This window comes from Diabrotica undecimpunctata, chromosome 2, assembly GCF_040954645.1.
Source record: "Diabrotica undecimpunctata isolate CICGRU chromosome 2, icDiaUnde3, whole genome shotgun sequence".
NCBI lineage: Eukaryota > Metazoa > Arthropoda > Insecta > Coleoptera > Chrysomelidae > Diabrotica > Diabrotica undecimpunctata.
In genome coordinates, this window is record NC_092804.1 from 1,593,786 (window position 1) to 1,608,897 (window position 15,112).

General features: G+C 32.4%; 1 protein-coding gene across 3 annotated transcripts in view; it reads right to left on the reverse strand.

The window, feature by feature from the left end:
• The window catches only part of LOC140434037 (adenylate cyclase type 2-like), a 53,703-nt gene that overhangs the window by 34,110 nt on the left and 4,481 nt on the right, over nt 1-15,112 (reverse strand). For 2 of the 3 annotated variants that reach the window (XM_072522023.1, XM_072522021.1), the window contains exons 2-3: nt 8,060-8,230; nt 3,328-3,468 (exon numbers count right to left, since the gene is read on the reverse strand). In XM_072522023.1, coding sequence (XP_072378124.1) covers nt 3,328-3,468; nt 8,060-8,218 — 300 coding nt within the window. In that variant the 5' untranslated portion in view covers nt 8,219-8,230. The remainder of the gene's footprint in view (nt 1-3,327; nt 3,469-8,059; nt 8,231-15,112) is intronic. The other variant, XM_072522022.1, reaches the window with a different exon arrangement.

Here is a 15,112-nt window from a genome sequence, read left to right on the forward strand (position 1 = left end):
TTAATTATGTTTAATGAACCAGGCAGTAAAAACAGGTAAAACAAATTACTGCAAATATTTTAATAAATAAAACAAGATTCAAATTGTTCAGAAGAATATATTGTATTAATACTTTAAATTCGTGACGATCTTTAGAGTGAAACTTTAAAAAAATTTCAAATTTTATCGCTTTGGCGACAAATTTTCCATTTTTTTTTCTAAAGACTTTCTAGATATATTCCTTGTGCATTTAACGCTTTTTATAGTTTCCGAAGTTTATCGCTTATATTGTTTTTTTTTGGCACTTTTTCTATTCTTTTAGTACTTTTTAAAAGTTTGATTTTGACACTCATGACGCCATTTTATTGCTTTTGATAATTCTTTATTTATTATTCAACATTTATTCATACTTCTTAAAATGTTTAAAAGTTTTTGATATTTTTCTGTGTTTCGTCAATGCTTTCGCTAGATTTCTTGACACTTTTTTTTGTTCAGAGCTTCTGATGCTTTGAACCCTATATTTTCGATGCTTGTTCTTTATTGCCCTTTATACTCTTTTAATACTTTTTGGCTCTTTTTGATGATTGGGAATATTTGTAACATTTTTCTGTACTTTTACGTGTTTTTTACACTTTTTTTTAGGGTTTTTGACATTTTAAATTTTTTGATGTTTTAACTGCTGCTTTTCAACAATGCTATCATTTTTTATAATTTTTAAAGTTTTTAAATATTTTTAATTTATTTATAATGCTTTTCTGTACTCTTGATGATTTTTTTTCACATTTAAAGCTATTTAATTCTATTTAAAAAATTTATATGCCTTTTTATTGGGTTATTTAGGATATTTCCGCTTTTAGTTTTTTGAAGCGTTTCTGTGATGCTTTTCAATACTTTTAACCCTTTTTGCCAATTTTTCTGCCATCTGAAGGAGTAGAGTAGGGAGTTTTCTTTTTTTTATCGAGGCCTTCTATAACTTTATCAACGCTGTAAATGATTTCCAGTAATTTTGATCTTTTTTATATGTTTCAAAAGCTTTTTTTTAAATATTTTTATGTGCTTTATATATATTTTATAAAGTTTTTAACTCTAGCCCTATATTTTTTATTATATTAAGACCTTTTTGGCATTTGGGTGCTTTTAATATCCTTTCTTCCCTGTTGATTTGGTTTTTTTGCTTCTAAAAGACGCATTTTTTATTTTAATTATATAATTATTTTAATATTCTATAAAAAGAATAGGCAATTTTTATCACATTTCTATATTATTAATAACTTCTCTTCTCTTCATTGAGGCTATGTCTATATTTCTTAGCGTTTTTAATGCTTTTCAGAGCTGTTGACACATAATATGCTTTTTTAATACTTTCTCTACACTTTTTGTGCTATTTATAGCAATTTTGTAAATTATATAATGTTATATATCTTAGATGGCACAAGAAGCAGAGGACGACCACGAATGAGATGGATTGATGATGTGTAAGAAGACCTACAGATTCTTCGAGTCAGAAGATGGAGGGAAGTTGCCAGGAATCCACAGGAGTGGCGATTTCTTTGTAAGCAGGCCAAGATCCACAACGGATTGTCGAGCCACTTATGATGATAATGGTGATACATCTTAGATATTTGTTCTACTTTATGCGCTGTTTTTTGCCGTTTTTAATGATTTTTATACAGTTTGTTGAAATTTATATATAGTATTAATGCTTTTTCCCTATACTCAACGCAATTACAATTATTGTAAACATTTTTCAATTTTCCATGTCTCTTAAATATCTTCTATGTGTTAACTTTTTTACAATGGTTTTTCTGACGCTTTATTAATTAATTAATTAATTTTTCTGGCTTATCGATGCTTAATCTTAATTTTTATTTTTGTTTTTTAAAGCTATTTTTAATGTTTTTCGCTATAATTTATATTTTTAATTGCTTCATAAGTTATTCAATGCTTTCTTATAATACACTTAAAATACCTTAATACTATTCAAAAAATGTGTGTTTTTTTGTTCCATTTTTTAGCTTTTGACTTTTTATTGGGTTGTTGATGCTTTGAAGTTTTTAACCATTTATTGATACTTGTATTCATCTTTTGGCCGTTTTTCTAAGCTCGTAATAATTTGCGTTCATGTAACCACTTTTTTCTTGACACTTTTGACGCTTCTTTAAGTTTTTTTGGCGTCTCTAATGCTATTTCTAGTATTTTGATAGTTTTTCATGTATTTTGTACACTTTTGATGTCCTTTTAGTAGGATTTCTATGCTTTTAGTGCATTTTTCAGCCCAATCGTATACATATTTAAGTTCAACGCTTTTTGATGCCTTCTAATTACATTTTTTTTTATTTTTGACAACTTAAACGCTATTTTAATATTTTTAATATAATTTTTACTTTTCATGTGCTTTCTAAATAGTTTTTCATGCATTGATGCATTTTCCACCTTTATTCGATACTGTTTTTATGCGCTTAATACACTTTTTAGTATTTTTATTTCTTTATCGATGTTTTGTCTAAGTTTTTGATGCTTCTTTAAGCTCTTTTGATACTAAAAAAGCTACTGTAACCTTTTTATATGCTCTGCAAATACTTTTACTACGGTATTTTGACTTTAAACATTTTTGATAAATTTTAAACTGTTTCTACAACGATTTTACGCTCTAGAAAACTTTCTTTATCTTGATCGAAGTTTTTTTAATATTCCATGATAGGTTTTAAGGTTTTTTAGTCTTTTTTAAATGCTTTTTTTAACTATTGTAACTTTTTTGAGTTTGCTTTTAATATTTTTACGCTATTTTAACGATTTGATAGTTTACCATGTTTCTTGTGCAGTATTTGCGTTAGGCTTTTTCGATATTTATTACACGTTGTCTGTATACTTTTCCTTTCTGATGCAATTTGAAATTTTTTTGGATTTTCAAAACTATTGTTGAAGCATTGTCTATATTTTTTAAAACATTTCTCAGTTTTCACGCTTTTAACACTTTTCTAAACTTTTTTTGTACTTTTAAAACTTTTGATATTGTTTATAGGCTGTTGGATTGTTTTAACGGGACCCAAAAAACAAAAATACCTAAGATGAATACTGATAGTGACGGTAACTCGATGTATTCAATGTATTTGGAGAGGAAACCCAATAATAGCAAGACAGATTCGATCAAATTAACTCAAAAACATAATAAATCTGAAGGTTAACGTGAATCCAAATAAGAGATTTATGTTTCCGCTGAAGACTTTTTAATAGAATGATGTCTAATCCTAACATTTCTCTGTCCCTGACTGATATGATAATTGGTGAGATATTCTTAGGTTATATATGTAATGGAAATAAGAATGGTTATATTTGATAATCACTTACCACATTGTTACTCAGTACAAACGAAAAATGTGTTATAGTTAAAAGCGTTTGCAGTATTAAATATAATGAGAAATATCCATGATTCACTTTCTTTGTATACAATCTAAAAAGATCTTGTAACTGATAGGATTTAAATTGACTCTAAAACAAAATAAAAAATGATTTAGTATGTATCTATATCATATGAAAAAGGCCGTCTTTTTGATAGTACAGGTTTTTGTCTGTTAGTTAATCCTTATTATAACGAAATAATAACTGCTTACGGACTCTTTTTAATTGTGTGGAACCCGAAGTCTAAGTTTGCGTAGGATAATTTACGTAAGTAAAAGAACCTTATTTAGGATTTAATCCAATTTAGATTTTTACAAATAACTTACATTAATATTTAAATTTTGGGGCTTTACTGGGACCCAGTGTAATTTTTAAAGTTATTTTGTTGCTAGTTCACAAAAAAATATTTGCATAAGTTAAGTGCTTATGCAAATACATAATTGAAATGCAACCAACTCGGGTGTCCTCTCTTATAGAGAAGTATTGGTTTCGTAGCAGTAATGAAAGATGAAATGACTAAATCAGTATTTCTTATTTATGTCATTTCAATGAAATTGCCTGTGTTAAAAGTTTGTTTTTCTATCCAATTCTATCTGATTATTTCATATCGTGTTCCTGCGCAAGCTATTGTCCGGTTTCCCTTATTATCCTTTTCTGTAAGTACAATCGGTACTCGTATTGCTAACTTACTATGGTAACTTGATATTTTTTCAGTGTATGCCCAATTCATTTCCGTTTCTTTCTTGTATTGTTAACTGTTATTTATTTTTTTCTTTTTTATAGCTATGAATTCGATATATTTTCGGGCCTCAGACTATTTTTTCAGACTTTCGTCAGAATACTTCACGATACACTCAAAGATATGTTAAGGTAAAGGTATTAATAATAAGGATAAACATAAATTATTATGAGTATCAGAGACAGGAACGGACTAAGGCCTAGGCAACCTAGGTACGTGCCTAGGGCCGGTCATTTTTGGGGCCTGAAAATTAGGTTTTTAATTTTTATAATTATTTCTCGTTGTTTAATAAAGTCAACAAGTGAGGACAAGCGTTCCTGTGATGAAGCATCCACACCCGCAAGTGTCGATGTCGATGTGTACAAATACGATAGAATCTCGCACCTATCGAGTTTAAAAAGTCTAACGTAGCGATGTAAATCAGTCTTCTGAATGTTAAGTATTTTATCTTAATTTTTGTTTATTGAAAATTGTGCAATTAAGACTTAAGTCCTAGACCTGATTGCAAATAGATTGTTTTGGATTCATAGTTGGTAAAACCCACTTCGGCTACGTCGGAATCTGGAATGCCACAAACACCTTCACCATCAAAAAATGAAAAGAAGGACAATTAAATAAGAAGCTACAATTTTAGTATTTATGTAATTTATTTATTAAAATGAGCTTAAACTAAAACAAAATTATTATGACTGAATAGTTATTTTTACTATTTTGACAAATAACCAAAGACGGACGTTAGAATTTTTAATAAATGATAATATTAATTTTAATAAATAATTAAATGCCAAACTAGAATTTTAATATTTATTTAATTTATTCGTCAAAATCATCTTAAATCCAAACAAAATTATTATGATTGAATAGGTATATCAAAATAATTGTAATTTCACATTAAATTAATGCGAATTAATAAATATTCTAACTGGTTAATTGTCAAAAAAGTTGACGTTGACATAAAATCAATTAGAGAATTGAAAAACGTCAACATTTTGACAAGTAACCAGAAACTACAATTTTAGTATTTATTTAATTTATTTATCAAAATGATCTTGAACTCAAATAAGCTTAGTATGGTTGAATAGGTAGTTTCAATCCCTTTCAAATGAATTGTCACTTGCTATAAGGAATTATTTAAAATTATCTGTCACAGTGGTGCTGTAACGTCATTTGTCACTATTACGTCACCTCTTATGACTAGTTGAGAAGCCTACGTCTGTTTATTACTTCCCACCAAATTTCACTATTATTACAATAATCGTTCAAAGGATACGAGGGTGGAACGTACTTTTGACTAGCACTGTATAATATATGTTATATATTACTGTCTTGATTAGTGATGTGCAAATCAGAACTGACCCGATTCAATGAGCCTAATCTTCAGAAAGATCCAACTTGTAACGATGCTGTGATCGTTTAACAGTTCGAACCGTGGGAGTGTCAATATTTGCGCATCCACTTCTACAACGTGACGGCGAAGTGGGATTCAGAACGGCTATTTAAGGCGTGTGAATAGCGGAATTAGACAGTCTTGTAGCTAACGCTCTAGGCTCCCTGACTCGCAGGTGTAGTGAACCTGCGAGCCAACCTGGACAGAGAGATTTCCGTATTGAGGATCATACTCTGTCCTTAGCCAAGCGGAACCCATCGGTATTGTGTATTGAACATTGCCATGGGTCTGCGCAGCTAAATATTTTGTTTGCGAGTGTATTCGGAGCTTTCGCTGAATTGAAGCGAAAGCGAGTATAAATCTGCGCGCGATCGATTTCCCCCATTTCATTTCTTATTAGTAATAATTAGTTTCTTTTCTTTTATAGACGTTCGCTGGGGACTTCATTTATCGCGGGATTCAGACGGGGACGTAGAACTCATTTTAGTTTTATTCATTGTATAAGTATACGACGTAGAATTCCTTTTTATTTTTATTTATTCCATATATACTAAATTAATAGATTTATTTTTATTTCAAACCTGTGTTTTACTGAGTCTGTCGCCCCGAAAGAGCTACCCATCACAAACTGGCGCCCGAGTAAAAATTAATAACATGCCGACAGATAAAGTCACAGACTCAGTAACAGGTACGTCGTGGATAAATCGACTTTGCAAAGAGGAATTGCAGAGCGAGGCCGAAAAATGCGGCTTAGATCCCAAGGGAACCGTCGACGAATTGAGAGCACGACTCAGAACCTATTTTAAAAATCGCGAGGAAGCTACAGGAACAATCCCAAAAGAAAAAACTTCCAAGGGAACAGAATCCGACACACTGACCCAGGAAATTTCGGGCATCCGAAGACAATTACAGGAATTAACAATAACGAAACATATGGGGCAACCAGAATTGCTAAATCAAGTACGAAAGTGGAACACACACTTCGACAAGAAACATTCGGATGCAATAGAATTCTTAGAGAGGATAGACGAATTAAGCTTGGCCTACGAGATCGATAAACAAGATCTACTAAGAGCATTACCAGAATTATTAGGAGACCACGCTTTGTTATGGTACAGAAACAATAACAAAAATTGGAAGTCATGGACAGATTTCAGCGAAGATTTTAAAAAAGCTTTCTATCCCAGGGGATATTTGCTACAACTAGAAGAGGAAATCCGAAACAGAAAACAGAGACAGAACGAACCAGTAGATAGATTTATCACGGAGATTCAAACATTAATCAGACGAGAAGGATCTTTTTCCAAAAACCAAGAACTCGAAAGTATATACAAAAATTTGTTACCAGAATATAAGCTTTATGCTCGCCGCCGATATTTCGGAAACTTAGCCGAATTACAGGATTTAGCCCAAGAATACGAAGCTCTAGAAGACGAAAAGACCCGAGAAAATCAGATTTGCCGTGGAAACTGGAGACGCACGGACCAAGCAGAGTACGATGCGAAAACGGCATGCTTTAGATGCAAGATGCCAGGTCACAGCCGTAAAAACTGCAAAAACCCATGGAAAAAGTTTTGTTCGCGTTGTGGCAGAGAAGGGGTTTACAGCAGCGACTGCTGTTTCAGGCGTCAGGGAAACGAATTACAGACTGGAGAAACAAGGAGTCGACCCGAATCTCAAAACTAAACCTAACGAAACACGGGTCAGTAACAAACACATATGACGCGCGGAATGATGTAGTTCTAAGCGAAAGCAAGGAGTCAGCTGAACACTGAATCCCAAATTCTTACAAACAGAACCGAATCTTTTCAAATATTTTGCGGTCTTGCTGGTTTGAAAGGAACGTGAATCGTGAACTGATTGTCGGTTGTCAGGACGGGGATATTGGGAGAGCAAAATATTATTTATTTTACTGATAATTATAAGGTGTAAAATATTAATTAAAAACTATAAGTACTTATAATATAAATTATCGGCAAAAAATATGTATATATTTGATCAAAGTAAATTTTTGGTTGCCATAACATTTACTTGTAAGATTGAATAACAACGACATAATAACATAATGCTCTTACACTCGATTATCCACCCACCGCCTACCGCTAAAATTATAGATTTGGTTTGCATATGATCTGTACTGACCCGTGACCCGATAAAGTGATTCGGTTCTCTTAAGTGAACCGGAACCGGTGACCCGAATCTTAAAGATGACCCGAAATTCCCGTCACTAGTCTTGATAGATCTTTTTGTTCTTGTTGTGTATTTATAGCTCATATTTCATTTGATACTTTTTAAAACAATAACACGATTGTGGATTTTTACTTTACCATTTGCCTTTTCCTTAGTCGCTCTAATCTCATATATTTTTCAAAGTGTTTAATTAGATTCTATATATATATTATTTGTACTGTACTAAATTTTTTGTTATTTTTAATACGTTCAGTTTATTATTTTTAAATTAATATTCTTTCAATAATATCCTTTATTTTGTAAATATAGAAGACAAAGGATTTCAATGCAATTATTGTACATATCAAATAAACATTTCTACTCACCCTTAAATAGGAAAGCCTCCATTTTCGTTCGTCGTTAGTTAAAATACTCTTTCTTGGTGCTCTATCTAAAGGATCATCGTCACTTACCGTAGATATTTCTTTGAGACTAATTCTAGATAGAATTACGTGATCTACGTTTTCAACGTCATCAGCATACATAATGGTTTAGGCCTGTAATAAAGAAATCATATTGGATAATTTATAATTATCTGTGCAAAAAAAAATTTAGTTTTCATAGATGTCTGATAGAGGATGTTCAAGCACAAATTAGTCCATTAATTTGTTATCTCACTTTAATCTCAATTTCCTGAATTTTTATAGTTTCACCGTGTATAATTGTGAAACATATTGATTAGAGCTTAATTACAGTTTGTTCAACTTCCTGCAAACTATTCCTATTATTTAATTATTATTAATTCCCTAGCAAATTATATTTGCCAGCTTTCAAAAGTCTTATTTGGGCAATACACTTATTTGATGAATCGTAGTATTTTAGTGAGATTATAAGTATAGCTTTGGGACTAGTTTGGAGCGCAGTCTATTATAAATTTATACCTCAACAACAACTATAATGTAATAAATCAGTCTTCTTTCTGTCTTCCTTTAGTGCCTATCCTCTGTGGATGTTGGCAATCACGTTGGTCCATACAACTTTGTTGACAGCTGCTCTAAATAGATGTATGGAAGTCATTCCTGCCCACTGTCTGATGTTCTTCAACCACAATGTGCTTCTGTGCCCTTGAGATCTTTTGCCTTCTGTCTTGCCTTGTAAAATTACTTAATTAGTTGATACTTCTCACTACGTATCACATGCCCTAAGTATGTCATCTTTCTGATTTTCACGATTCGCATAATTTCCAGATCTTTATTCATACGTTGGATCACGGTGTTGTTTGTACCATGATGGATATAGGAAATTCTGAGCATGCGGCATTAGCACCACATTTCGAAGGATTCTAATGGTTTGGATGTTGCCTCCGTCCTTATTTAGACTGCATCCAAGGTATGTAATTTTGTCGATTATTTTCAAGGGTTCATTATTAGCTGTGAATTGGTGCTATATTACGTCGTTTTTATTTACCACCAGAATTTTGGTCTTCTTATAGTTTAATTTAATGCCGTATTTGTCACAGGCTTCCACTACACGGTCTATTAATGTTTGCAGATTCTCCGAATTATCAGCAATCAAAACCATATCGTACGCATATCTTAAATTGTTTGTGATTTCACCATTGATTTTTATACCTTCTCTTAAACCATCAATAGCTTCCCTATACAGCATTTCCGAGTAAGTATTGAACAACGTCAGTGATAAAATGCAGCACTGACATACTCCCCGTTTTATCGTGAATTCTTGTGAGGTTTCGTTGTCTACTCGTACAGTTGCCCTTTGCTGTATGTATAAATTTTTAATTATGCATAAATATTTATCATCAATACTAGGTTCTTTCAGTATCTGAAATAGTTTTTGATGTTGCACCTTGTCAAATGCTTTTTCAAAGTCCATAAAGCATGCGTAGACTTCGCAATTTACGTCTCGAGCTCTTTGTATCAATACTTGTATGGAAAGTAGGGCCTCTCGCGTTCTTAGTCCGCTTCTAAACCAAAACTGAACACTTGTAATGTGTTCTACAAGTTTTCTATATATCATCATCATCAATAGCGCTACAACTCTTCGTGAGTCTTTGCCTTCGTGAGTCTTTACTATTGCCTTCCATGTTTGTCGGTCCTGTGCCAGTAATTCCCATTGTCGCACTCCCATTTTCTCTAGATCTTCTTTGACTGCATCTTTCCACCTTTTTCTAGGCCGCCCTACAGACCTTCTTCCCTCTGGCCTATTCCAGAACACATTGTTTGTAAGGCGGTCGTCGTTACCTCGTATCACATGCCCTGCATATGTATATCTATCTATATATGCGAGAGTGAATAACAGAAAGAAGTATTTTGAGTGCATTGCTCATTAAGCTTATAATTCTGTAATCAGAGCATCTGGTGGTATTTGCCTTCTTGAGGAGAGGGATGAATGTGGAAACTACCCAATCTGTAGGAAATTCTGCAGTTTCATCGATTTTGTTCAGTAGACTCGTTAGGAGTTTGAATTGGTTGTTTTCAAATAGTTTCAATATTTCAGCTTGTATCTTATCAGGTCTAGGTGACTTGTTGGTTTTTACTTTTTTTATTGCATATGTTACTTTACTGAGCGTTATTTCTTTTCCTGAACATTCAGAAACACTGACTTCTGTCTCTTGATCTTCCTTGAATAATTCTTCCAGGTATTGCCTCCATCTCTAAAGTATTTTTTAATTTTCGGAAAGCAGATTGTTGTGCTCGTCTAGTATTAAGTTATGGCTTCGTGATCCGTTTCCTCCCGTTAAGTTTTTGATCTTTTCATGTAAGTTAAAAGTGTCATGCTTCTATTCTAGGGATTCTACTTATATGCATAGATCTTGTAGCCATGATTCTTTTGCTTCTTTAATCTTTTTCTTAATAATTTTGTTTATTTCTTTTTACCTTTCCTCATTCTTATTTCTGTTTTCTTCGTTCTTCCATTAGCTCTAATATTTCTTGTCTCATCTATGGTTGTTTCTTTATATTGTTTTCTGATTTAAGTTTATTATCTACCACTGAATTACAGATATTTTTGATTTTATTCCACATATCATCCACACTTATGTTTTTCTGATTAATATCTGAGAATACCATGCTATTTATTTTGTTGTTGATCTCCCGTTTGACTTCTTCTCTTGTGGTTGTATCTTTCAACTTCTGGATGTCCGGACGTTTTTGTGCTTTTCTTTTATGGACTTTTTTCATGTGGAGTTTGAAACATTCTAGTAAAATATTATGGTCTGATGGTCATCTGCTCCCAATAATTCAGTAGCTGTTAGTAAAACCATATTTTGCTTCACGACTTCAACATTTTATTTTATCATCGTCGATGGAATAGAATCGGACAAAGGGAATTAAAAACAATTCAAACTTCTAATTATGTTCGAATTTGTACAGGGGGCGCTATTATTTATTTAAGTTTAAATTGTTTTTGTTATAATAAAATAATGAGATCTACATTTTCTGCTACAGGAAACACCTTTATTTATTGAAATATTTTTTAGAAATGTACACAAATATTTATTCTAGAAATTTAAACAAAATCTGTCGGTATATTTAATCTAAAAGTGTGCAATTCTGTTATGTTATTATATTGTTTTAGATCCTTTCGTAATCTTTTTATTGGCGTTGTCCGGGTATTGTTATCTGTCATTATTTTTTATTAAAGGGAGTCCCCTAGTAAAAAGATTTATGATCAGAAAAGGTTTTATCGCTTTTTAAGGCTGTTTTTAATCTGAATGTCTTACTTGTAATTTGTATTAGTAATAGAGTACACACTTTATTAAGTTATTTCTAGATTCTTATTTACTTTTTATAGATTCATCTTTCTGCTTATTCTTTTTCAGTCAGTAATTTATCTTTATAGATTTACGTTCCGTATTACGTACCAGTATTTTTTCGAAGCTTAGCTTCACTGTCAAATGTTATTTATTATTTACAGCTTGCCAGATCATTCTTTTATGTTGGCCTTTAGGATTAGAACTTGAGTTTAAGGTACGAAAATAATCTAGGCTATATCCTGAGAGAAATTTTCCTGAAATCGGTAAACCTTTTACAATTTTCGTACAGCTCAAAAAGACAGAAAGGGATATTGCTAGCTTTCCGTGTAGGAGTGTGTATCTACTTTAATGTGTAAAGACGTATGTGTAAGAGGCGACCAACTATACTTTAAGTTGTTTCTCCTTATGCTGCTTCTGCAACCCTCCTGCTCTCATTTACTATAGAACATATGCGGCTTCGCCTCAAATAATTCTTACATTAAAATAAAAACTTACAAATTGTGGATTTAAAGATCTCTGCTTACACTCAAGTTTTGTGCTGCAAACTTTATTTCAAGATTCACTACTTTATCTCTCAATGTAAAAACACCTTTTCACTTATCACAGGAACAACCTTTTCTCTTCTGATTCTATCTTAGATCTCTATCTTTTTGTCTTTCTCCAAAAAACCAAAGTAACTTCCCTTTCCTCTTCCTTCTCAAAATCTCTCACTCTCTCTCTCTCTTTCTTTTTCTCTTTCTCTATCTCTCTCGAACCAATAAAATTAATCATAACAAACATATCTTCTACTCAAAATTTCCTTATGACTCACTGCGCTTTCTTTTACTAAAAAAACCTTCAAATTCCTTGGTCAAAAAACTCCTAACGTTCCTTCATTGTTTTCAAGCTGAGTAGATAGTTTTCAGTTGTATACAATTTACATTACTTGGAAACCGGAGTTTAATTTTATATTATATAAATCCTTACTTTCTTAGTTTAAGTTAAGTAATTAATTAAGAGAAAGTAATTAGATATACAAATAATTCTTAGTATCCGGAAAACCCAAACACACTTTTATTGCCCCGTTTTGTTTGCACAAGTTTTTATACACTTTTTAAACTTTGTTTATTTGATGACGCACTTTCCCTGCATTAATAACATATTCTTAATCTAAAGAAACATATATATATATATATATATATATATATATATATATATATATATATATATATATATATATATATATATATATGAAACAAATTCTTAAATAGGAGACTCATTATATTATATATAATCGTTTAAAACGTTTGATCTGACGAAGGCATTTGACAGGGTTTGCCTGGGAGACATTCTAAATATATTATTAGAAAATAAAACGCCAACCAACATAAAAAAGATATTCCATAACCTAAATAACAACAATGTAACCAAAGTTAGAGCAGGAGATCAATTCACTGAAAATATTCTAACATCGGGAGAAATTAGACAAGGCGACAGTTTAAGCCCCTTCTTGTTTAAACTACTTATGGGCAAAATTATACACAAAGTAACATCTCTCAATCTCGGATACAGAATGGGCAACAAAAGAATTGGTATGGTGTGTTACGCAGATGATGCAGCAATCATTGCCGAATCAAAAGATGATCTTCAGAGACAGCTCTTTCAGTTCTTTCAAATAAGCCGCAAACTAAATATGACTATTTCTACCAACAAAACTAAATGTATGACAATAACAAAAGATCCGCTCAGATGTAAGTTAGTGGTTGAGAACAACCCCATAGAACACGTGATGCAATTCAGATATCTGGGCATAGATATATCAAGCAGACACGACCCAGTAAAGGACCTAAGGAGTCAGATCAACAAAGCATCCGCATTGTCGGGATGTCTGCGGGAGATAGTCTGGTCAAATCCATATATACGCACAGATAGTAAAATTAGAATCTACAAAACTTGCCTACGACCGATCATGACATATGGCATAGAAGTGCGCGAAGATACAAACAAAACGAAACAGATGCTAAGGGTTGCCGAGATGAAAACACAGGGTGAGAAATACAAACGTTAGAGAGCAGTGCAAAATTCAAGATATTGTAAGATAAGCAAGATAAGGAAGGCAGCGTAAAATAATGTGGTACAGTCATGTAAGACGAATGGATGAGAATAGACTCCCAAAAATTGCCCTAGAAAACAACCCGCCCGGTTCAAGACCTCCCGGAAGACCACCTAAAAGATGGAGTAATAGTTAGCAATCTACCTCCCAGGAAGTTAACCAGAGGCAGCTTCAGAATTAAACAGATCGAAAGATCTCCAAGAAGTAGAAGAAGAAGAAGTTTAAAACGTGCAGTGACGTTGTCCGATATCTAGACTTCATTATCTTCGATTTTCCAATGTCCTGGGATGAAAGTCCATCCTCCCTCATATTCATGGCTTTATGTACAAATTCCTCGTTTTCCTTTGATGATGTAGTACCCAATTGGGTGCTTTTTTGGGTAATTTCTTTTCGCTCATTCTCTGTTTGTGTACCAGATAAGATAATATATATACAAACAAAATTAGTAATTGGGGATCATCCACTAGCATATATGAGTCAGTTAAATTATCTAGGGTGTTACACAAGTTCCGATAAGATAGATAAACTGATTGCAAAATTGACAGGTTTTGGTATATATCAGGACCAACTTACAGAATATTTATTAGGTAAAACAAGAACTGACACAACGATAAACTTAAAAAATAGCGTCTCGATACTAAAGATATGTAAAACATAGAAGAGTACACCGACCAATGATTTGAGTCACGCTGAAACTGAAGGACAAGAAATAAAGATCTACGAAACAACACTAGGATTACAAATGTTATAAAAGAGGTATGTGTGAAGTTTGAAGGTGCACTTGCAAACCATTGAAATAAAGGCCAATAACACATAAGCTGAACGCATAAAGATCATCTACACAATCATAGTATTGTCTAAGAAAGATAACCAAAAACCATGTACAAATAATACATAATCGGGAATACATATGAACATCACAATGGACTACCAAAAATTAAATGTCATATCTATCTATAGCTACAAGGACTGCAAACCTAAGGACGAAGGAGAGGCATTCTACCAACAATTGCAAACCATCCTGGATGAAATACCTCATGAAGAACTCTTAATTCTTATGGGTCACTTTAAAGTACGAATCGGAAATGAAATAGTTCCAGATTTAACGATTTAATGAAAACTATTTCAACGCAAATGGATAACGCATGGCTAATCTATGTGCTTTTAACGAACTGAGAAACAATAATACTTTTTCGACCATAAGCTTGAGTATAAACATACATTTGAAATCTCCAGTGGGCTCAAATTTATGATTGATTTTATAGTCACTAATAGAAAAATCCATCCAAAGCAAATTCTAGATATCCGAACTTTAAACTCAGTAGACGCAGAGAGTGAATACAAACTAGTACTAGCAGAAATAAGAATGAAAAAAACACCAAAACATTTTCTACAGGAAATCACCGAGGGAAAATTCAATGTAGAATCACTGTAGAACGACTCTACAAGAGAAATGTACCAAAGGAGGCTAGAAGGAGGTACAGAAGATATAGTTGAAACAAATAGACGACATCCAAGATATAAACGTGAGCTGGGAGAAAATTAATAACAACATTGAAGAAGCAGTAACAG